Genomic DNA, 25,203 nt, shown 5'->3' with positions numbered 1-25,203 from the left:
TTAATCTTCCTCTCTAGCCTTTTACCAGACAGAACAGATGATCCCTAAAGACTCTTCCAATTCTAAAAGCCTAAGATTATTTTTGTTCTGTCCCTTTATCCTTCCTAACAGCCCTTTGATCACTCCTTCCTCTGAAAATTTAAGTGATGCAGCCCATGCGAATCTACGTTGGGGTGAATATGTCTGAGGATCCAGAGAACTTGCCCTATTAGAGACCTGAGCTGGAGCCAAAGTCTATGTGAGGCTCTTTAGCAGTGGTGATTAAGTACCGGTGGGCTGAATGGTAATTACAAGCTGTTAGCTTAAAACACGGGCAGGTGAGTATTTATAAATAGTGTGTGCTAGGCTTCCTGCTCACTTATTTCTCTGCAAGAATGGACTTCATCCCAAACTTTTGCTAGTGGAATTAAAAAAAAAATACATCCAGGAAATGAAATCCATGTTTGGCTAGCATGTGAAACATAGGGGTAAGGGGAGAATGAGTGGAGGACCTAGAAAGTGAGACTGTGGGACAGGATTGGTTTTAATATCTCATAGCATCCGAGAGGTTTTCTTTATTCCAATATGAGTGAGTCCTGTAAGCACAAGCTGAGGGTTACAGATGGGTGGTATTTAAGATGTATCAATGTTGTACCAATTGGTAGGTAATATTTAAGGTGTACCAGCTAGTGTACCAATGGTGTATCTTGACCTTTATTGGATAGAGGGAAACTTGCAACTGAGGACCACATTTCTCCCATTCTCTCTTTGCTGCAGACTACTGACCAGTACTTTGAAGCCCTTTTGGCTGAGATGGAAGGAAGTAAGAACAAGGATGACCTGGTGCTGAAATGGAATGTCTCCTTCTCTTGTGAAAAAGTTGCTGGGAATCTAGGAAGAAAGGAGGAAGGAAAAAACAGTAAGAAACTGCAAGAAGCATCCCAGAGCTCCACTCCATATTCTTCTCCAACTTCCTATTGGCCTGCATCCTCATTTCGGACCCCAGAGAAGATCATTGAGCCTCAGTCTCCATTGACTAGTGTGGTTTCCGAGGGGATTCCGCTGTGGATCTGCAGTCAAGCTACGCCCCCTCACAGCAATTCCGGAGATAGTCCTGACCAGACAGCAAACATCTCCTTGCTGCAGAGTCCTTTGTCACGACCTTTAAATGACACTTCTAGGACCCCAGAAATATCCTGGAAAAAGTTGCAACTTTGTGACTCTCCGTGTACCCCCAAGGTAAGCATGTTAGGCTATAGCTAAAGCCTGTCTCAAATATTTCCATTTCAGAGACACAATGTGTTTTTATTCATTTTCTGAGGGGGGAAAAAAAGTATAATCACTTCTACATTTCCATTTAGTGTTCTATTTGTGAGTCTTAACAAACTTTAAGCATGCTAACCTTTTCTGGAGATGATCAGTCAGTCAATAAACATTTGTCGTTGAACCATTTCATTTGTGTCTGACTCTCCGTGATGGCAAATACTGGAGTGGTTTGCCATTTCCTTTTCCAGCTCATTTTACAGATGAAGAACTGAGACAAACTGGGTTAAGTGACTTGCCCAGAGTCTCACTGCTAGTAAGTGTCTGAGGTGGGATTTGAACTCCAGTCTTCCTGACTCTAGGGGCTGCATTCTATCCACTGCACAATCTAGCTGCCCCTCAATAAAGATTTATCAAGAGCTTAACTATGCTAATCATTGGGGAATATAAAGAAAGGCAAAAGACAGCCCCTACTCTCCAGGAGCTCACTGAGCAGACAAAACAAACAATCATGTGCAAACTAACAATATACAGGAGGATAAATTGGAAATAATCTGTAAGGGGAAGGCAGACCATGAATGAAGATAGGCAAGACTTAAGATGAAATTTGTATCACGTTTTATCCTCATTATGGAATCTTCCTTAGTATATCCTTTTTTAAAAAATAGATTTTTATTGATATCTATCTTTTCATAGTATCTACATTTCCTTCTGTTCTCTTGCTCCTATAGAGAGCTGTTCCTTAAAACAAACAAACCAAAAACCTTTAAAAAAGAAGAATGGGGACATGATGGGGGAAATTAAGCAAAATTAACCAATACAGTTTTTAAAAAGTCTAACTTTACTGCAATGTTCCATATTTGTGGACCCAGCTTTTGCAGTGGGGAGGGAGAGCTGCTTTCTCATGCCTCTGTTTTTGAGGCAAAGCTTGGTCATTATATTTCTAAAATATTCAGTTCAGAACTTTAATTGTTCTTTCCATTTACATTGTCTTCATTTTTGTATGTACATTTTCCTAGTTTTATTTAGCTCATTTTTCATCAGTTCCCGTAAGCCTTTCCAGACTTCTCTGTACTTGTTATGTTCACCTTTTCTTATAATACAATAATAGTATGTTTATGTAACTTGTTCAGCCATTTTCCAGCTGATTGACATCTACCTTATTTCCAGTTCTTTGCTACCATAAAAAGTGTTGCTATATAAATATATATTTTTTTTGGTTTGCTTTTTTTGGTTGTTTGTTTTGGCTAGGTGATGGGGTTAAGTGACTTGCCCAGGGTCACACAGCTAGTAAGTTTATGTGTCTGAGGCTGGATTTGAACTCTGGTGTTCCTGAATCCAGGGCCGGTGCTCTATCCACTGTGCCATCTAGCTGCCCCAATAATTTGGTGTTTTTAAAGGAACTTTTTTTTTTTTGTCCATGACTTGCTTGAGGTACCTGCCTAAAAGTGAAATCTCTAGGTCAAGGGATTAGTCACTTTGTCTAATAATGAAACAAGCACCCTTGTTTACTGAGATCAGCAACTGGTCATCAGTTAGAAGGGATAAAGGAGTCTGAGCCCTCCCATACATTTAATACATACTTTTCCCACCCTTTGGCCATTTGGGCCTTCCAAGATATTTTTCAGATCATATATAAAGAATAGCAATGCCTACTGAAAAGTATGTATTAAATGTATGAGAGGGTTCAGACTCCTTTATCCCTTCTAATTGATGATCAGTTGCTGATCTCAGTAAACAGGATGGAGTTGTTCTTTGTTTTTTGTTTTGTTTTTCCCTCAGCTGCCTAGGGTGCTTGTTTCCTTATTTGTTTTTGGCATTTTTTTTAATCACATAAGCACTTCCTTCATTCTGAAGAGCCTTCAAGACTTGGTTCTCTGCTGTCTGTATTATCTTCTTTGTTTGGCCTTTTGTTCTGCCTTCCTAGCCATGGTGCTATGGATACAGCAATGGGCCTGGAGTCAGGGAGACCAAAATTCAAATGGGGCCGCAGCACTTAACTAGCTTTGTAATCCTAGGCATCTACATTGAAGGGTTGTTTGGAGGATCGAATGAGTTAATATTTGTAAAAAGTGCTTACCACAGTGCCTGGCACCTAGTAGGTGTTTATGTAAATGCTTATTCCTAGCTGTGTGACTCTGGGCAAGTCACTGAACCCTGTTTGCCTCAATTCCTCATTTGTAAAATGAACCGGAGAAGGAAATGGCAAACCGCTCCAGTATCTTTGCCAAGAAAAACCACAAATGGGTTCATGAAAAGTTGGACGTGACTGGAAAAACAACTGAACAATCACCCTTCCCTTCCCCCTGTGATGTTTGACATCAATAAATAGTTTTCTTTTTGGAAGTTCACCACTTGAAGGCTGGTCGTATGGATCCCATACTTTTTACATCTGTCATTTGCCAACATAGCTTCCTTCCCCCTTTTTCCACCATTGAATTGTTCCTGATAGTAGTTAAGCAAAATAGCCTTTCTTGATTCTATAGACTAAGAGCTGAGAGAATGTATAAACTATTCCTACTGTACATAAACTGAAAATGCTGTTGGCATTCAAATAATTTATGACTGACCAGGAATGAGGGTTTAAAATTACCTGCAAAGAGATGAAACTCAATAGCCTGTTAGCTGTTTCTGTCAGGTAATCAAATCCAAGGGAACTAACTTTACTGAATGCTTATACCTCTCACAAATGAATGGCTATGGGAAAGAGATGTCGTGGAAGAAATTCTTAGTTCTTCTAGAGTTGGAAGGGATCTTAGATCAACTAGTCCAGGCGTTCTTAACCTTTTTTATTATGGACCTCCCTGGCCATCTGGTGAAGTCTTTGGATCTCCTTTTCAGAATAACATTTTTAAATGCACAGAATACATAGGATTACAAAAGAAATGATTATATTGAAATAGTTATCAAAATACTTTAAAATTGCATGGACCCCAGATTAAGAACTCCTAATTTAGTCTAAAGCCCTCATTACACAGAATTGGAAACTGGATGGGAGGTGGCCAGGTTTAGCCAACTAGTAAAAGTGGCAGAACCAAATTCAAACTCTTATTTTGATTCTCTAAAATCCAAAGCTCTTTACAAATCACCATGTTTTGGTCAGGAAAGTTTGTTTTTATTTAATCTACTATGTGCTCAATGTTTGTGAACTGATACCAAAATGTATTTTTAGACATTTTGGTTTTTGTATGGTATTTAGTAAATTCTATAGTACTTGCCATTGTTTCATTTGATCTTTCACAACAGTCTTTGGAGGTAGAAGTTCTACATTTTCAGCCGACTCTTCTTGACCCCATGGACCTCATTGTCCATGGGATTTTCTTGGCAAAGATAATGGAGTGGTTTGCTATTTCCTCTTCCAGTAGCAAACAGAGGTTAACTGGCGTGCTCAAGGTCACACAGCAAGGACATTTCTAAAGCTAGATTGGAATTCTGGGCTTCCTGATTCCAAGCCCAGTGTTCTATCCAAGCTGCTTCCTGAGGTTACGTAGTAGTTCCATTTATGGGTCTGGACTACCTACTTCTTTCCAGCCAGGAAACTCCCTCTTTTGTTGTTGCTGTTCAACTGCATTTTTTCTTTTTGGAGGTAATCCTGGTTCAGTGACTTACCCAGGGTCACATAGCTAGTAAGTGTCTGAGGCCAGATTTGAACTTGGAAAGAGGATTCTTCCTGATTCCAGGCCCAGTACTCTATTCACTGCACTAACTGGCTGCCTAGACCTCTTGGTATGCCATGGATTACATTATAGGGTACAGTGACTAAACCTATGATTTTTATTGGTATGAGGGTACTCTCTCTGTCAATGCAGCATGTATTATGATGAACTTAGTATGTTTAAAAAAACCTAATTTTATCTTTTCAATTAACCAGGATCTATTTTATCTTCCCCTCCACTGAAAAAGATAAAGCAAAACCCTTGTAACCACAATACATAGTTAAGTAAAACATTCTCAAATTGGCCATGTCAAAAAAAAAAAATTCTGTAGCATGAGTTCATCCCCTCTGTCAGTAAGTGGGTAGCACGTTTTGTCGATGAATCTTAGTTGGGCATTGTGTTAATCAGAGTTCTTGAGGCTTTCAAAGTTGTTTATCTTTAGAATGTTGTTGTTGCTATATAAATGTTCTCTTGGTCTTATATCATTCTGCAGTATTTCACGCAAGTCTTTTCACTTTTCCCCTCTTCATCATTTCTTATAGCATATTCACAGATAATAACTTGCTCAGCCAGTCCCAAATGATGGTTTTATCCTTAGTTTCTTGTTCTTTGCTGCCACAAACATTTTTGAACATATAAGTCATCTTCTTCCTTTGGGTCTTCTTTATTTGGATACACACCTAGTAGTGGTGTTGCTCTGTTAAAGGCTATGCACAGTTTAATAACTTCCTTCCAAAATGACTGTGCTGTTTCCAAGCTCTACTAAGAATGCATTACTGTACCTGTTTACCCATAGCATCTCCAGCATTTGTCATTTTCTTTCTTTTTTTTTTGAATCAACTCTACTAATCTGATGAGTATGAGGTAGAACCTCAGAGCTGCTTGAATTGCATTTCTCTAATTATTGGTAATTCAGAACTCCCCCCTTCCCCAGTATCTATTGGTAACTTGGATTTTTTTCCATCTGAATGGGGGATGGCTCTTATTCTTATAAACTTGAATCTATTCCCTGTATATCTTGGAAATGATACCTTTAGCAAAGAGACTTGCTGCAAAAATTTGCAAGTTAACAGTCCTGAAGAACTGCCTACAGCACTCAGTCTGTGACTCAACCAAGATCACACAGCCAGTTAATCAGAAAGTACCTGTTTATATGCCAGGCACTGTACTAAGTGTTGGGAATACAAAAAAAGGCAGGAGGGAGAAAATCAACAACAAAAAGTCCTTGCTTTCTAACAGTTTGTGTTCCAATGGGGGAAGACAGCATGAAACTAAGTACATAGAAGATACACGGGGCATATGAAGGTGCTCTCTGCTAGTAAGTAGAGGAAGGGTTAGAGAACACCTAAGAATGACCTCTTGCAGAAGGTGGAATTTGAGCTGAATCTTAAAGTAAAAGTTGGGAGGGGGGCAGGGCAGAGCATCCCAGGCATGGGAGACAAAGGAACAGAGATAGAAGTGCCCTGTCCTGTTCAGTGAACTGCAAGGAAACCAATGTGGTCAATAGTTATCAGAGATGGAACTTGAGGTCAGCTCTTAACTGACTTTGAGGCTGGCTCTCTATTCACTAGGAAACATTTTCCTCACAGTTCAGTGAGGATTCAGTTATATTTGGGGTCAAATCATGACCACTGGGTACTCTGTGAAATTTCCTGTATATTAATGTCTGTATTTTTCAGTATCATCATGGAAGTATAGAACAAAGGATTTAACCTTTTGCCAGGCACAGATGCCAAGTCACCTTGAGTTTTTACTATGAGATTTTTTTTTACCCCCTTTGGATTTTTCTGGGCCTGGTTAGGTTGTATACCTTTTATTCTATTTCCCCCTGCCCCCCTTTTCACAACACACAGACCTGTCTAATTTGGGGGAAGCCTTAGATTTGTAAAAATCTTCTGCTGATTTGTGTGATCTGAGAGAATTGTCACTTTTTTTTAAGGTGTTATTGCAACATAATGTTGAGGCCTGAATTATATAATAAAGAGAATATGAGTATCTTAGGGTCAGGATTTCCAGCTCCTCTATGTCCTATGTGGTGGCCTTCATTTACCTGCTGTGGAACAGTGATAGAGGTAGAACTGCTTTGATTAAAGAAGCAGTGAACAAGAAGGGGTGGGGGAAAGGGGGGGATGAGAATAGAGCAGAGGAAAGTGGGGTGGGGGGGTGGGGAGACAGAGCCCAACTGAGCAAGTGAAAGAGCATGAACTTGTGCTAGCCTGGTAATTGGGAAGACATGCATTCAGGTCTTGCCTGTGCCTAAGATGCTTAGTCACTTAAGGTCTCAGTGCCCTGGCGGTGTCACCATGAGCTCCCTTTATCATTGAAATTATAGGTTTAAAAGAATTTTTTAGTCCAGTCCCATCATGCTTTTGAAATGTAATTTTGTTGTTGTTCTCAAATCAGACCCTGCTAACAAGTAATATATGTTCTTCTGGAAAGCCATTTACAAGAAGTTCTAAGCACTCCCGATTTATACCTGCCATTAGCACATACCAGATACCTTCATCAGATCAGGTCAATGTGAACCCTTTCACCCCAGAATCCTACCGGAGGATGGTTTCTCAATCCAGCGGCAAGAGGAAAACGAGAGGAGAGCCGTGAGTGTCATCATACCTTTCTGTTTTTTCCCCTTTTAATTTGTTTTATGTGCATTTATAGTCTCTCCCTCTTGCTGCCTCCTCTCCCTCCACTGAACAATAGAAAAATCGAAAAATGGAAGGGAAAAAAAAAGAATAACATATGCATAGTCCAGCAAAAACAAATTCTTACATTGGTTATGCCTAAAAATGTATGTCTCTCTGTAGCTAAGGTCATCTCTCTGAGAGGAGAAGCATGTTTTAACTTTAGTCATTTTAAATTTGTGGGTTTTTGCTAATGTTTTCAACATCCAAGATGTTCTGCTTGCTTCACTCTTATCCGTTCGTAGAGGTCTTCTCAGTTTCCTTTTTAACAGTCTATTTCATAACTTCTTATGACATAATACTCAAATTCATATGTAAACATTTGTCTAGCCATGTCCCAATAAAGAAGATACCCCCTAAATTGCCATGGCTACATATAAAAAAAGCTGCTAAAATATTTTTGTATTTTTAATTTTAAGAATAATTAACTTTCCTAACTTTTGAGGGATAGTGAAGAATTTTCAAGAAGTAAAATTGAGATTTGAACTTTAATCACATTAAAATTTTCTGTATGTGTTCCTGTTTATATATGAAACCTTGATAATTTTGTCTAAAACCCATTGCCTTTGCAGTGGAAGCTCAGACGTATTTGATATTTAACAAGGATGTGATAATACTTGTCTGTTTTGCATGTATATATTGATGTTACATGTGTACTTGCACATATGATGTAGGTTTTTGTATGTCTCCCTGATAGGATGTAAACTCCTTTAAGACATCATAGGTAGTTGCATTTTTTATATTCCTACTACCTGAAACATAGTTACTTCACAAATGCTTGTTGACTGAAATTTTTTTTAAGGTGAATGGTTGCTGAAATTGTACCCTCTTCTAGTTGCAGTTGAGTATTGGGCGTAGACATACAGTACCTTATGTTCACAATGTGAGCGTGTTGGCTTGAGTCCAGTTTGTGTGCAATCTATGGGGGCTGTAGGGTAAAGATTTGAGATATCCATAGGTAGTTGGGAGGCATGGGAGTGCTAGATAGCTGAACAGATAAATTGAATTGCCCTGCAAAATAGTTTGGGAAGTAAAAATTTCTTAACCTGCTGTATGTTTCAGGACAGCTTCACTGTTTTAAAAGTTTTTTTTTCCCCCTAAAATTCGGGAAAGGAAGCCTACTGACGGAAGGAATCTATTGTGTTAAGAGATACTCCTTATGCTACTGTTTCAAGTTGGGTTTTATTTCCTTTATGGCTAAATCTTTAGAGTTGACCAGTGTAGATTCCCAAGATATCACCAGAATAGATCTTCTGCACAAGTTACATTATTAGCCTGCTTCTGAGGCCATTTATTATAGTGGTAGCTTTTCTTTGAAATTTAGCCCTTGTCTAGATGTACACCACTTATAAGCTGGAAATGATGCTTAATGTAAACTTCTGACAGTTAAGGTGGTGAATTTTATGGCCAGTGTTAATGTATGGACCTTGAAAAGGAGCTTAGCTTCAACTAAACAAAGATACCCACCCTAGATTTTGTTCAGACATGTGAACATGCTTGCAAATTTCACTCGCAAATGATCAAGTAAAGATATTCATATTTGGGTGAATCCTGTCTTCTGGTTGTCTTGTTTTCCTTACCATCACCTTCTTAGGCAGTAAAAATCAACTCTCAGAAGTTTTGGTCTGAAATTGTCTGAAGGAAAATTAGGGTGGGAAGGTTTACCCACCTGGGTGCTAAAATTTAGAAGGAATTGTCATTCATAGTCCTTCAGCTTTGTGGAAACACATGAGAACATAGCATTTAACAAGAACCAATAGTTAAATAGGTAATTACCAGCTGGCAGCAAGTCCCAAGGCTGTTAGCTCTAGAAACATTTCTTTGTTGTTGGGTTTTTTTTTTCTGATCAAGAAAGCAGATTTTATTACTGCTGAACCTGGTATCTATCATCTTATGCTAAACTTCTCTTATAAGAAACTTTGTGTATTTAACCCATGTTAAGCCTACTTATTTTAGACTCTGAGTTAAGAAGGGACCTCAAAATGTCATAGCCCAATTCTTCCCCAAATTGAGTCACTTCCGATAAGTGGTTATCCAGGCCTGTTACTATCACTATAGTGAGAGTTAGGGAGTGTACGGCATTGTTCTAGGGTCACTGTCTTAGATTGGGTTCCCAGAGGGGAGCAGATTACCCCTCACCTCGGGCTTCTAGGGGTAACCCTGAGGAGTTGGGGTTGATTTCTAATATCATTTCTTCCAAGTTCCTATCTTGGGAGTGTTCCCCATTAATTGTCAGCTGGAGTTAATTAGCTTTTAGTTAGGGCTATTTAATAATGTGATATAATAACAGTTGGTACAAAACATCCCCAAGTGGCAAAGAGGTAACTCGAAGCTTGTGGTTAAAGCAAAGTCCCTCTTTGTAGTCCTTATGAAGTTTACTTTAGATGAGCTCTATTGAGCTCAGAGAACAAGTACCCTAGTAGAGTCCCGAGTAGCGTGTCTGTCCTCCTGTCAGTCAATAAACATCTATTCAGTGCCTACTATGTGCCAGTCACCAGTGAGGTGCTTCCAAATAAAACATGCATGAAAACAAAGACAGTCCCTGCAATCTAATGGTGGAAGACAACACTTCAAAGGCAATGGGAATTGGGGTGGAAGGAAGGGGAGAGGAGAAGGTACTCTGCACAAAGAACATAATGGAGAAATCAAAAGAAGTCCAAAAGCAATATAGCTGATGGTGAATGGGGAGAAGAATGTACTGAGATCTCTCCTTAAATAGAAGTCCTGGAGCCCACAGTCTCACCCTCCAGTCAGAGGGCCCAATCAAAGGGGCTGAAAGTACTGATGAAATGAGAGTACCAGGCAAATTCAGTCTTGCAGAATAATGAGATTTCCCAAATACAAGCTTACTGTGGAAGAAAGACACGATAGAGAGGTTCAAAGGAATTCAAAAGCATTGTAGCTGGTAATAAATGTGACTAGAGTGTCTACTGTCACCATGATTGGGAAGACTAAATCTTGGGGACCTTTAAAAGGTCTTGAGCTTTCCCTTTTACTCATGGGAAGTGAAGACAGACTCTTTCCCCCACCTCTCGGGGAGGGGTCCCCTCTCAAGGGACTTGGTTAGAGCTATTCCACGACTCCCACTGGGCTGGCTGGTTAGCAAAAGTTGGACTCCAATTTGGCTAGCAGTCAGAATGTTACCTCCCCACAGAGCATGACTGAAACCAGCCATATGACTCTTCCTTCTTTATACCTTGATTCAATATAGGTGTCTAGGAACTGTTTACACTATTAATTCTGTAACTCCATCAAAGAGTTTCTCACCTGATAAAAGTGTTGAGGAGTAGTTACTTTAACTATGGAGATGAAGGTGTGGAACAGCTTTCTTATATATATTTGTTTTTCTGGTTTTTTGTTTTTGTTTTATTTTGTTTTCTAGTGAGGAATCTGACTTCTCGGAAGACAACGGAGTGCAAGGACTGCCTGCCAAGGTGAGTGAGGATTTCCAGACCCTGGTGTCTTTACTCTGATGTGAGCCTGAGTATTTCGTGAGATTTGCCCTCTGCTAGTAACACCACATAGTGCCTAGATATGTTTGGATTTTAATCTAGGGTCTTTTTGCTATTACAGTGACATCTATATCTTTGTAACCTAGGATTTCTTTTACAGTTTAATTAGCTCAGGTATTTTTTTTTTCCAAATCTAATGGCTGCTGCCCCTGTCTGACATTAGGGAGAGTTGAGCACTGATTGAGGTAAAGAATCAGAACTTTAGAGGGGGGAGCACATATTCCAATTAGATAAATGTGGGCAGAAGTTTGACTTAAAAAACTAGAGTTAGGGTCTAGGCTGCTAATGGAATCCATGAATGGTTTTTAAATAGAGTAGGAACTGGAAAAGGCCAATTCACAGAAATTGTACTTATTTCAAAACTCCTGAAAACAAAGAGAAAAGAGAGAGGGGGAAAAAAGGTGACCTAGAGCTCAATTTGAAGTAATTGGCTAGATTAGTTATATAAATTTGACTTTCTAGAAATCCCACCAAATAAGCTGGTAATTTAAATTTTCCCCCCTCTGTCTTCAACTTGAGGAGGCTTTAAAAATCGAACATCTAAGCGTTAGAAGAGACTTCAGAGGCTGTTTAGTCCTACCCGTGCCTCCACTATGTCATCGGAGTTAGGCTTGAAGACTTTTATTCAGAGGGATCCAATTGCCTTCCCAAGGATCCCATTCCACTTTTGAATAGCTGGGCATGAGGAAATTTTGTTGAGTCACTTTTCAGTCATTTCTGACTTTTTTGTGTCCCCATTTGAGATTTTCTTGGCAGAGATACTAGAGTGGTTTGCCATTTCCTTCTCCAGCTCATTTTACAGATGAGGAAACTGAGGCAACCAGGGTTAAGAAAATTGCCCAGGATAACATAGCTAGTAAGTGTCTGAGGCCAGATTTGATCTTGGGAAGATGTCTTTCTGACATCAAGTCCAATGCTCTATCTACGGTGCCACCTAGATGCGCAGATCTCACTGACTTCCCAGTCCAGTGCTTTGTCCACTCTGCCACTGGTCCTCCAAGTAAAGGAGGTAGGTAGCTGGTAGAGACATGGCTGTAAATTGTATGTAGAACTTAAATTTCAAGTGAGGTAATTGACTACTACCAAAGGCTTCTCAATTCCTGTGTCTTTAAAAGAAAATACTTTCGTAAAGTTTTAAGAAAACCATTCTTGCCATCATATTTAGAACATTTGAAGGGCAGTGTTCAGAGACAGGAAGAACACTTGGGAGGACATGAGTAGTCTAGGCCCTAGAGCAAATGATTTTGGAATAAGCCTGTATCTAGAAATGAACAGAAAGCAATATAACTAATAGATCTTGCAAAAGATGAGCCTGCAAGACTTGTTAACGATTGAAATTTTGAGAATTAAGGAGATACAAGTCAAAGTTAACTTTATTCTTGGAGGTCTTCTCAATTTCCCCTGTTGTACAAGTGGTATTACTTCCATCTCATTTCCCCAATACTGTGTTATTAAAGCTCAGTTTGGCTTTGGAAATTGTGAAAACCAAATACAATTTTAGGCACCATTTGTGTATGGGCAGTTTAAACATTAGGGGTAGAGGAGTTCTTTAAAGGGGAGATAATAGGGGAAGAACAGAACATTTAGGATTCAGCTTGCAAGAACAAACATCTGTAGTAATTGGGGTGAGAGGAAAAGAAAGTTGGGTGTAAGAAGAACTTGGTAAAAGATAGGGTTATTTAAAATTAAGGTAAAGAGAAAGTCACTGGTACCATTGATGTCATAGGTTAAGGAGGACAATCCCTTGGATTTGGTTAGAAGATTGCTGATGACCTCAGAACTCTTTAGGAAGGCAAGTTGACTAAAATCCCTTTCTATATCCTTCCTAGCACATTTCATTCCATCCTCCCTTCCCTCAATATTCTCAGAGATGTGTCATAAGAGAAAGCAACATGGTTTCCCGCTATGAAAAAGAATTCCTGGAGTTAGAAAAAATTGGGGTAGGAGCATTTGGATCTGTCTACAAGTGCATCAAGAGGCTGGATGGATATATTTATGCTATTAAACGCTCAACAAGACGTTTGGGAGGATCCTCAAATGAGTAAGTTTAAATTTTATTGCTTTGATGTAGAGGAATTCATCCAGAACATTCAAGATTTCTATCACAATCTCATAAGGTAGTAGTATTTCAGGATGTCCTTGGATACTTAATTGGAGCACAGCTTGAAGCTCCATACAAAATTTTCTTGCTTTTCCCCCCAAGTGTTCTTGTTACACCATTGGGGCAGCTAAGTGGTACAGGAATAGAGCTCCAGATCTGGAGTCAGGGAGATCTGAGTTCAAAGCCAACCTCAGACACTCACTAGCTTTGTGACTTAACCACTGTCTGTCTCAGTTTCCTCACCTGTAAAATGGGGATAATAATATCATTTACCTCCCAGGGTTGTTAGTGAGAATCAAATGAGTGCTCAGCACAGTGCCTGGCACATGGTAAGCACTATGCAAATGTTAGTTATCGTTATTATAAATTATTATTATAACATGCCTAAGACTTCCGGTTCAAATGCAGGAGATTAAATCTTACAGAATAACTTGATGATGCTTTATAGTCAGCAGCATAATTTGTACACAGCTCTTGATGGTGGTTGTTGAACTTTGTATAAATTAGCCTTCTGTATGTGTATCTTGCCTTGAAAGGACCCTTCTGGGAATGTCCAAAGGGTCAGGAATTCTGTCCGTAAAACATTCCTATTGGCTTAAGGCAATTTTCTTTTAGCTTTAGCTTTTTTCTTTTAGCTTTCTTTTAGCATCCAACATCCGGTTTAATGAATGAGAAAAATTAGCAACTTTGCCTTCTATTTCTTGTCCTAAAACTGAAAGATCAGTGTGTAAGTTATGCTTTGACTACAGCATTGGAAAATGAAACTGCATTTTAGGATCAGGTTGCTAGAGTCAGATAGCATTCTTGTGTGAAGAGGTACAAAACATTAATTAGACTTGAGTATAAAAATACTGATGTTGTCCATTCTTCTCATGGAAATTGGTCATATGAATTAGGTTAGCTATGACTTTTATAGCCCTAATAGGATGGAATAAGAAAATTGGTAATAGAGAATTTAAAGATGTGGGTCCAAAATATAGTCTTGGTATTCAAACTGGAATTTACCAAGTATTACACTCTCCTGTTCCATGTATTCCCCATTCCCCTCCCCCATTTTATATTGCTCATTCTTCCCTAAGGCTGACCCTATCTGTCATATACTCTTGACTGGTTTATAGTTTTGTTGGTAGGACAAAACGCTAAAATCCAATTATCCACTGGACTCAAAGAGTCATTCCAGGATGGGGGAAAGTATTCCTTTTACTCTATTGAAGTATGATAGATTATTGTGACAGTTCAAATCTTCTCCTCTGCCCCCCACTCCACTTTGTAATGGGACTAGAGATAGAAGCATGCTTATCTTCCTGGCAATAACCACTGAGAAACTTCCTGCTGAAGCCATAATTATTGGTATTTTCTATATGTGTAGAATGTGTGTTTTCTATATGTGTGAAGGTTTACAAAATATTTTTTGTACATGTTTTCATTTTATTATCCTTCTGTCTCTAAGAACCTCAGCTTTGCGAGAAGTTTATGCACATGCTGTGCTTGGACAGCATCCCCATGTTGTCCGTTACTATTCTGCATGGGCAGAGGATGACCATATGATCATTCAGAATGAGTATTGCAATGGTGAGTACTGGGACTCTGATCTCTGGGGAGTGAAATGAAATCCACGGTCTTCAGGAACTGTCCTCCATTGATGGCTACGGTAGCTGCCAGTGACTTACAGGAACAATTGTCTACTCTAAGATTACGAGGACAGCATACCTATGGGGTAGTCTCAATAGTACTCTTGCCCAGGTGTAGGGAAATGAAGTAGGTGAATTTGCAGATCCATCTTCCGTTCCTTGACTTCACCTATGACCAAATCTGGCATATGGCTATATCCATGCTATTTATTCCTCCTGTTTTATGTAAAACATCTGATCCAAGTTCCATAGTTGCTTCTTTGTAAACTATAATCTTGTTATTATTAAATAACTTGTTAGATGTTTATAAAATTCAGATAAAATTATGTCAGGGTAGATATGGGATAGATCAAATGTGCAGGGTATGGCAAATAATTCAACAAAATTCTGTCAAACATCTACCATGTTCTGGGAATACAAAGGTGAAAAATGAGTCTTGGCTCATTACATTCAGGTTGTGCATTGTAAAACCATGTTCAGTGTATTGGCTCTACTCAGATGGAGCCTTTGAGTTATATAAGCAGGGATTCTTAACTTGGAGTCCATTACTTTTTTTTTTTTAATACTCATAACTGTATTTCAACATACTTGATTTCCTTTATAATCCTATGTGTTTTGTATTTTAAAAATATTATTTGACCTCAGGTATTCCTGATTCCCGGTCCCATGCTCTATCCACTGGGCCACCAAGCTGACTGTGATTTGGACAGCTTAGGGTACCCCAAGCAGCCAATAGGTGGGCAGCCCTTTGGTCTCCCATATTAGGAGAGCATTTCCAGCACCAAGACAGCTAGCCACTTGAATACTTGAGAACTTGGGCTTCTTTTCAAAAGTTCACCAGGTAAATGAAAACTAAAAATTGTAACCTTTTTTTTGGTGGTCCAGACCTGTTCATTAGCATAGTATGTACTTGAAAATATTATTCTAAGAAGGAATCCATTGACTTCACCAAAGGGATCTATGACATAAAAAAGATTAAGAACCCCCCTGCTCTAAGACAACTTTAAAGGCCTCTAATTGTGGGATCAACTCAGAAGATCTGTTTACATCTGTACCTGCCATATAGGCCTACAGTAGGTTAAACTTAGAAGACTAGAGGATCCCTGTGGGATAGGGATTGGTTTGAAATTTCCAGGATCCTTAGGATGACATTGTATTAAATAGACCTACCTCTGCTTAAAATAGATTTCTCTCAAAAGGTCATGGATCCTAGTGGTGATGGCCATCAAATCTTGCCCCCTACCTCCATCCCTCTGTCCTGGCTCAGCCCCTACACACACACCCCCCTTCCAAAAAAAAAAAAAAGAAAGAAAAGAAAAGAAAAAGCTGATTACTTCTTCCATAGAACACTTGCAAGTCTAGTAACAATACCAGATCAGCTATAAAGCTAGGTCCCAATTAGTATGAATATGTGATTTCTCCTAAAGTGGATGCATTATTCAAATCCATACTTTGTTTATAAATTGGGCTGGAACCAATAAGCATATTTTACATAATGATAACTTCAAAAGAGTTTCAGTTCAAATGCTTTGAACTACTTTAGGATATTCATTAGTCACACTAATTGTGACCTAGCTTTAGTGGCTTGGGTTTTGAGTACAGTAAATTCTTTTTAGGTCTAACTAGTGAAGAATAGTGAGTCATCTCACAATTTACATTGGTTTTTTTTCCTGTTACAGTGTAATTCTTTATCTACTTGTTAATAAACTAATCTATGCTTTGTTTTGATAAGCCTGTGGTATGATTTAAGGAAATATAATGACCTAGGTACCTTCTAACTAATCTAGGATTCTAGGAGTTAGAATTAGAAAGGATCTTGGGTTATCTAGCATTCTCATCTCCACCTCCTCCTTTCATTAGTTTTTTAGATGGGAAAAACTGAGTACCAGACAAATGAAATGACTTGCCTAAAGTCTCACAGGATCCAGAATTTGAAACCAGATTCTCTGTGTTCTAATCCAGTGCTCTACCCAGAGTACCATGTTCTGTATGTGTATTCTAACATTAGTTAAAGAAGCATTCGTGGTATAATGAAGTAGATGACCAGTTTTGGAGTTGGGAAAACCAGGGTTCAAATTCTCCTTCTCTCACATACTAGCTGGCTGAAGTGTCCTAGGGAACTTTAAATTACAGATGCTACTCTGTATAGGGAATCAAGGGGAGTTTCCACACTCGTTTTTGGAATGAATGACCTATGCTAGTGAACAGGTCTGGAGCCAAAAAAAGGCTCCAATTTTTAGCTTTCATTTACCTGGTGAACTTTTGAAAAGAATCCCAAGTACTCAAGTGGCTAGCTGTTTTGATGGAAATGCTCCCTAATATGGGAGACCAAAGGGCTGCCCACCTATTGGCTGCTGGGAATACCCTGAGCTGTCCAAATTACAGCAGCTTGGTGGCCCAGTGGATAGATCATGGGGCCTGCAGTGGGGAACACCTGAGGTCAAACCCTACTTCGGACGTTTACTAGCCATGTGTCCTTGGGCAAGTGCCTTAACCTCTTTTTGTGTCAGTTTTCTCATCTGTAAAATGAGGATCATGCTAGTACCTACCTCCCAAAGTTGGTTGTGCTATCATCATCATCCTCTTCTTCTTCATCATCATCATCACCTTACTGGGCCTTCCACTTGTCAAAGGGCTTTTAAGCCCTTTAACAAGAGAATTATTCATTTGAGGCTGCCAAGTGACATTAGAGTGTCCCATATTAACTCAATTCAGCAAGAAGCAGTAAGTAAGCCTTTACTAGTGCCAGGCATTATGCTAGGTATGGTGTATTCCTAGGAATACTAAAACAAACCAGAAGTAGTTTCTGTAATCAAGTAGTTTACTTGGGAGGGTGGGGGGAGAATAGAGAAGGAAAGAGTCTTCTGACTATTGAAAAGTTAAGAAATATAATTGCCCTCACCTCACTACCTGTTACTTCAACTATTAAGTGACTTCCAGGTTCACTTTGGGATGTTCTCTCCTCTCTGGGAAATTATGCTTTCCAGTTTATCTCCTAGAATCACAATGAGATTCCAAAGAACATGAAATCCACATAGAGTATTTCCTCCTCCTATACTATCTATGTCCTCACCTTTGATGTAGGATGTCACTTGGGTGACATAACTTATTGAGGGGCTCCAGTTCTGTGTATTTATTCATTCTTTTTCCAGCCATCCATCCCTCACTTTTTCCTTGCACTTATTCCTTCCTTTCTGAATAGGTCATCCATATTGAATTATTTCTTCCCAAGAAAGTCCTAGCAGCTTTTTTTTTTTTTGTAAGCTGATACAGCCCTCTGGTTCTCAGAAGGAGCATATGATGTATTTTCCTTTCCAAATCATAGAAAATAGGCTTTGAACAGAACTGTGTCTAAATGCAGTTTTACATAGTGGCATCCTTATAGAGTTGTCATCTGCCTCAGTCCTACCTCCTAGAGTGGTCCCTCAGATTTCACAAGTGTACAGCACTTAGGATATTCTATGATACTCTGCTTGTACTTCCTTGGGAGGTAGGCATTATAAACAGTAATAATTCCACTCCAGAATTGTTAATGGATCTTGGCTAAAAGAGGGCCATAGCCCAAGTCATTTATAAAGAACATGCGGTAGTGTAGCACAGTGGGAACAGTGCAGTTATTCCAGAACCGTGGAGGGTGTTAGAAAGCCATTCCTTGACCTCTTTTTTTGTTTTGTTTTGTTTTTTTCAAAGCCTTTGCTTTCTTCCCATGCTTCTCCCAGAAAATTTCTCTTTTACACAAAGGCACATGGGTTTGATCTTTACCAGACTGGCTTATGTGCTTTACAATTGTCTTTGGACTCTCTCCATTTGACTTAAGTATGTTTTTCTCTCCTAGGTGGGAGCCTGCAGGCCGCTGTGTCTGAAAATGAGAAACTTGGCCATTTCTTCCAAGAGCCAGAGCTCAAGAATATGCTCCTGCAGATCTCCATGGGGCTGAAGTATATCCATCACTCGGGTCTGGTACACCTGGACATCAAGCCCAGTCAGTACATCTCTGCTTTCTTCCCCTTGCTACTACTGTAATATCCTTCTAATATCATCTGTTGCCACAACATGTGCATGTATTAAAACAAACACTTCTGTTCACTGGCATAGCATCGGACACAATTCTTCCTCCTTCTTTGGTGGGAGGGGAAAAGGGGGAAAAAAAATTGAAATGGGGGACAAAGCCAAAACGACATACGCTTTTCACTTGAGACAAGAAAAGAAGATCCTGCTACAATTGTTAGTGAAAATCTGCACATTGAGTAGGTTTGTATACCCGTTTTTATGTTTACTACTCTTCCTATACGTTTCTGAGTCAAGAAGTAGCTAGGATGAAATGCGGTAGTATGCTTTTAAGAGCAGGAATTTAACTGAGCAGTCAAGTATTAATAGCTAGAGTATTAGGAGTTGGCTCTACTATATGTTTTCTTGCTTTTTAGGATTGGGGGTGGGGAAAGAATGGCATTATGATTTGCAAGTGACTTAATTTCTTTGAGCTTCATTTTATTTATCTGTAAAATAGTCGTTTGTATAGGAATGGGGGAATAATGGCACCTGTTGAGCCAAGCTTAAAGGGTTGTTGGGGTCAATTGAGATGATAAATGTAAAATATTTTATGAATTTAAAGGATTATATAAAACCAGTTTTATTTTAGAAGAATGGTAGTATGTGTTTTATATTAATCAAGATAATTGCGATTTTGTAGGGGAGGTGTTAATTAACATACATTAACTGAATGAATGAATAAAGCATTTATTAATTGCTTACTATATACAAAGCTAGCTGTGTGACCATAGTTAAGTACCTTCACCTCTCAGTGCCCCCCAGAGAATTAGGGGACAGGTAGGTGGTACAGTGGATAAAGCACAAGGCTTGGAGTTGGGAAGATCCGAGTTCAGTTCTGACCTCAGACACTACCTGTGTGACCCTGGGCAAGTCATTTAACACCTATTTACCTCTGTTCCCCATCTGTGAAATATGGCACACTGGAGAAGGAAATAGTGAATCACTTCAGTGTCTGCCAAGAAAACCCCATGGACCAAGGCAATTGAACCATGTAGAGTCCCATATGACTGAATAACAACAAATATGCAAAGCACTATATTGAATGCAGGTGGAGATACACATAAATAAAGCTCTCAAGAAACCATAATTACCATTCTTATGAGTGTTCATTTATTCTTGTTAGGTAGTTTTAAGCAATTGAAAAAGATGGACTGATGAAAACAGAGACAGTCCTCCTCCACGAGGAGCAGATGCCAGATTTTGGTCATAACCCCATAACCATATCGAATCTAATTGAATTGCATCATGTTAAAGATGAGAGGAAATTTCAGTGAAGAGACAACAGCCATAGTTATAAGAACAAAAAGGAAGGGAATTTGAGGAGGGAAAAGAATCCTGAAAGATGTAGTCATAGGCCAGAAGAACTTCAGGAGCCTTTATTCAAAATAAAATATTTTCCATTTTTTTTTCTCCTCTGGGGAGAAAGAGACATTAACTCTTTAAAAAGTCCGACTCTGTACAGGTAACATCTTCATCTGTAAAAAAGAAGATGATGTCCCATATGTATCGGAAGAAGGAGAGAATGAAGACGACTGGTTCCTTTCTGCTAATATGATATATAAAATTGGTGAGGCTGCCTTCTTTCCATAACATTTGATTATGATCTGATGAAATTTGAACTGATAATTCCTTGCCTGTTGTAGCCCTTCTAGGAGAGATCTCCTCTAAAGTGATTCATTCTTTCTCTTAGGTGATCTGGGCCTTGTGACTTCAATCCAGAACCCCCAAGTAGAGGAGGGAGATAGTCGCTTCTTGGCCAATGAGATTTTACAAGAGGTATAGCTGTAAATCAGGGAGGTAGTTGGGATGGTATATACTGACCGTTGCTGAACCTGCTTGACATTCAGATATGCAGGAAATGTAAAACTATCCCTGTGACAATATAGAATCTCTTTCCCAGTCCAGAGGTAGAAGAGAGACTACAAATAAATATTCTCCTAGATTAGTGGCTCTCAAAGTGTGGTCTGGGGACCCCTGGGGGGTGATTCACTATTTCCTTCTCCAGTGTTCAAGTAGTCTGAGAGGTCAAAACTATTTTCATAATAAGACATTTTAATTTCTAGCATGGTAAATATCGGTAGATATAACCCATATAAACAAAAACTTTAAGTGGTCTCAATTTTTAAGAATATAGAAAGGTTTCCTAAGACCAGACAGTTTGAGAACCACTACCTTAGAAGAATCTCTTATTCATTATGGATCAGTACAGGTTATATATTTATTATTAAGTACCTGTTATTGCTAGGTGATATAAAGACAAAAGATTTTTAAAAAAATAGTTCTATCCCTGAAGAGCTTCACATGCCTGTAAAGGAGGTTTCATGTTGCTCTGAGATAAAATATCAATAGGTCAGATAAATTCAAAATCTTATCTTCTTGTCAAACTCCTGTTTGTAAAAACCTTCATTTCATCCCTCTCCCTACCCCTCAATACTTCTGGTAGTGATGATTGTTTCTTGTAACTGCAATGGCCTTGGAAATCTATCTTTGAAGATATCTGTCATAAAATATAGAATAACAGGCATCCCTTCATGGCTTTGATAATGGGGGAAGGGAAAGAATCCCCTTTCCTGTGTGTCTATGTATATTATCTTTTTTTTTTTTTTAAACATTCTTCTCCCTGAGCATATCATGATTCTGTCAGGTTCCTCAAAATTCACAAGTGCCCCTGAGCAGAGTATAAAAATTTTTGTTAATCTTTTTTTTTCTTCCCTCCAGGAACAAAGAAACTAACTTAAATATATTTATACCTATGTGTATTTGAGAGAATAATTGAGGTTTCTCCCAGAGACCATTTGCCCAGTCTCATTACCATTAGTAAACTCCTTACTTTTTTTTTTTTTTGGAAGGACTATCGCTACCTGCCCAAAGCAGACGTGTTTGCCCTTGGATTGACAATTGCTGTGGCTGCAGGGGCAAAGTCCTTACCAGGCAATGATGAGCCTTGGCATCATATCCGTCGAGGCAACCTTCCAGCTCTCCCACAGAAGCTCTCTGAAGACTTTTACAACTTGCTTAAGGTGGTATCTCTTATGACATTAGGTTGGCATTTGGGAGGTGGCGAGAAGTTGAGTGAGAAGAATAGAACATATTGGTGGAGTTAGAGTGGAAGGAAGGGGAAAAAATTAAGAGGATGATCTAAAGAGCAGAGCAAACGGGAAGACATCAAGGCAGGATTAGGGTCATGAGGCTACACAGATTTGAAGTTGGAGTGTAAGAGGGAATGGTCAAAAGCTGCTGTCGTACTGTCTGGACCTTTTATAATTTTTTATAACACTTTAAAAATGCCACCTTTTTTTGTGCTTTGGGGGGAAAAAGACACTTTCAGTTCAAGTATTTATGTGCTGCTTACACTCAGTATTATGCTGAGGTTGGTGGTAGGGAGAGGAGGGAGAAGGAAAAAAACACTACAGCCCATGTCTTCAAGGAGCTTTTCTCTCCCTTCCTCCTTTAAAAATAAATTTTGTTTTTACTTCTTCTGCACTTCCTTTCATTCCCTCTTCCTCTCTGTTTCAGTAGAGCCATCCCGGGTAGGGAGATCATTCCAGCATTTCCAGATAGGGGGAAAAAACTATGACCAAAAGGCAAAGATGCATAAGAATGATTTGAGCCAATTTGGCCACCACTAATTGAAGTAGCTGGTCCCCTTGATCAGTATCCATCAACAAGCATTTGTTATGTGCCAGGTACTAAGCATTCAAATTTTAAAATGAGACAGCTCCTGCATTTTAGGAGATTAAATCCCAATAGGAGGATACAGTACATGTAGGGAAGTGGCAGGAAAAGATAAAACTAGGAAGACTGGGGCTATGTGGTTGGAGACCTCAAATGCCAAGTTACATTTAACCTTTAACCTGGTGGTAATCAAGTCCTTTGAATGATGGGGTGGAAGCTGTGGATTTCTTATATGACTTTTTGTGAATAATAAAATGGGGATAATAATAGCACCTACCTCACAGAATTGTTGTAAGGATCAAATAGAACGTGTGTGTGTGTGTGTGTGTGTGTGTGTGTGTGTATGTATGCACATAGTAAGTTGAAAATCTTAAACAACTTTATAAATGTTGGCTATTTTAATTAGCTATTTTCTCTTTTTAATATGATTTATTAATATAATGTTTTTTTTGTTTGATTTAAAAGAAGAGCATAGGAACATAGATTTTTAGAACTAAAAGGGACCTTATGTGGAAGCTTTGTACAGAATGGATTAAGAAGGGAGAAGCCATAGACAAATGTAGCAGTGAAGCTATTGTTATAATTTAGACATGAAGTAGTTAAGAAATAGGACAAGTGGTTGCTGTAAAAATGAAAAGGAAGTTGATGGATGTTAGAGATTTTTTAGAGACAAATGACAAGCTTTAACTGGATATGAAGGGTAAAGGGAAGCATTAAATGTTCCCTAGTCCTTAGACTAGAGAGACAGTAGTGTCTTCATAAAAAATAGAGATGCCTAAAAAAGAAGCATTTTTATGCAGGGTGAAGAAGGGACTCAATTTATGCCTGTTAAGATTGTGGTGACTGGGGGCAGCTAGGTGGTGCAGTGGATAGAGCTCCAGCCTTAGAGTCAGGAGGACCTGAGTTCGAATCTGGCCTCAGACACATGACACTTACTAGCTGTGTGACCCTGGGCAAGTCACTTAACCCCCCTTTGCCTCACCAAGAAAGACAAAAAAAAAGATTGTGCTGATTGGACATCTAATTAGAAACGTCTAGTAAGTAGTACATATGAAACTGAAGCTCAGGTGGAAAAGTTAAAACAGGTTACATAGACTTCGGAGTCATCTACACAGAGGCAAGACTGGAAGCTATGAGGGTGGGCAAGCTTAGAAAGATACAGAAGCAGATGACTGATCTTTTAGAAATGATACCAGTTTAGGAGCAAGAGGAAGAATTTCTACAAAGGAATAACAAGGAGGACCAGTCAGACAATAAAAGGAAATGAGTGTCAAGAGAAGGGAGTATCACAAAGAAGACCAAGTGGTCAATAGTGTCAAGGGGCAAAAAAGCAGAGGTGTGCTGGAGCCATCTTGAACAGATTGAAGAGAGTAACTGTTAAATTTTCAATGTGATCATTTATACCTTGGAAACTAGCAAATTCTACAAATTGGGGCTTGATTTATTTTTCTGTTGATTGTCTAGACTTCAAGAGATGGAGAAAATATTAACGCAGATTAAAGTAAATGTGCTGTATGTACTTTTTTTCCCCTAAGAGAGCTGGTCATTAAATATTTACTAGCACACTATTGCACAAGGTGGGTCAAGAAGTTTTAAAATCTTCAAAAAGGACCACATTTAAGATACTAATACTTTACTTCCTTTCACAGTTTATGATCCATCCTAAACCAGAGGAGAGACCTACAGCAGCAGCTTTGGCTAGGAACACAGTCCTCAGACCCTCTTTGGGTATGACTGCAAAGCTTCAGAAAGAGCTGGACAGAGAAAAGTCCAAGACGGCTGAGTTGGAGAGGTAGGTCCTGAATATTGGAGGTAATAAATAATCTAGTCAAGGGGCATTCATGTTATAGTGTGGAGCCATGTTTACAGTTGCCATTAAGCCCAATGATTTCACTTTGTCTGATGGAATCACACACTACAACAATCTAAGATGAAACAAGTCTTGAAGAGCTTCCAGCCTTACCTGAAAGACAGTCTTGGCTTTTTGAGTACACTTGTGCCTTAATCATAATATGGGGAAAATGGATGGCTGCCTGCTATTACCTTGGTGCTTTTTGATTTTGCTTTTGGTTTTGTTTTCCCTTTTTGGTTAGTTATATCTGACTGGCAAAACTATCATAAATGAGTTCTTGTTTGCCACATGGGTAGTCCTGATCCTAACAGACTGTCTATGAAAACAGTAAAGTGAGGGGTGGCATTAATAGTTTCCTCTCATGCTGCCACAGTTGATAATAATTGGCTGGATCAAATGAAATCAACTTTTTTTTTTCCCTTAGGGAACTGAAAGAAGTTCATCTTGCCCAGAGCCACCAAGAAGAAACCAGTCAACGCTCTCCTGGATCACTTGGGTTCTTTGCCAAAACTGGGTCAAGTAGCTCCAGTAGATTGGTGGGAAGGAAAACCAAAAGGTCACATAGTTTCACCTTTGGGAAATCTGAGTAAGCATAGTCCTGTTCCCTTCCACACAACCTCTGGAAGAGCCCCATTTCATGCTAACCAGCCCCACTTTGAGGGTATGGCTCCAGAAACATTTGGTGGCTCCTCCAACCTGGACCTTGACACCATTTACTGCTGCTATAAAATGGAAAAGTGGCCAATGGGAACGACGGCAACTTCCCGCTGCAAGTTCTTTCTGAACTTTGTATACTAGGTTTA

The 25,203-nt window shown here is 39.1% G+C and overlaps 1 protein-coding gene across 1 annotated transcript; it reads left to right on the top strand.

Moving 5' to 3' along the window:
- The first annotated feature begins 792 nt into the window (after positions 1-792).
- Positions 793-25,019, top strand: WEE2 (WEE2 oocyte meiosis inhibiting kinase). Its single transcript, XM_020997969.1, has 11 exons — positions 793-1,218; positions 7,302-7,495; positions 10,962-11,013; positions 12,960-13,132; positions 14,643-14,764; positions 18,659-18,805; positions 20,336-20,440; positions 20,564-20,649; positions 21,723-21,893; positions 24,198-24,340; positions 24,825-25,019. Exons 1-11 carry the CDS (start codon positions 793-795, stop codon positions 24,988-24,990), a joined length of 1,785 nt encoding a protein of 594 aa, XP_020853628.1. The 3' UTR covers positions 24,991-25,019.
- Positions 25,020-25,203: the final 184 nt, after the last annotated feature.

This window comes from Phascolarctos cinereus, unplaced genomic scaffold (assembly GCF_003287225.1).
Source record: "Phascolarctos cinereus isolate Bilbo 61053 unplaced genomic scaffold, phaCin_HiC Scaffold_1;HRSCAF=81, whole genome shotgun sequence".
NCBI classification, from domain to species: domain Eukaryota; kingdom Metazoa; phylum Chordata; class Mammalia; order Diprotodontia; family Phascolarctidae; genus Phascolarctos; species Phascolarctos cinereus.
The sequence above is the reverse complement of the archived record's forward strand: the minus strand, read 5'-3'. Positions and strand labels throughout refer to the sequence as shown.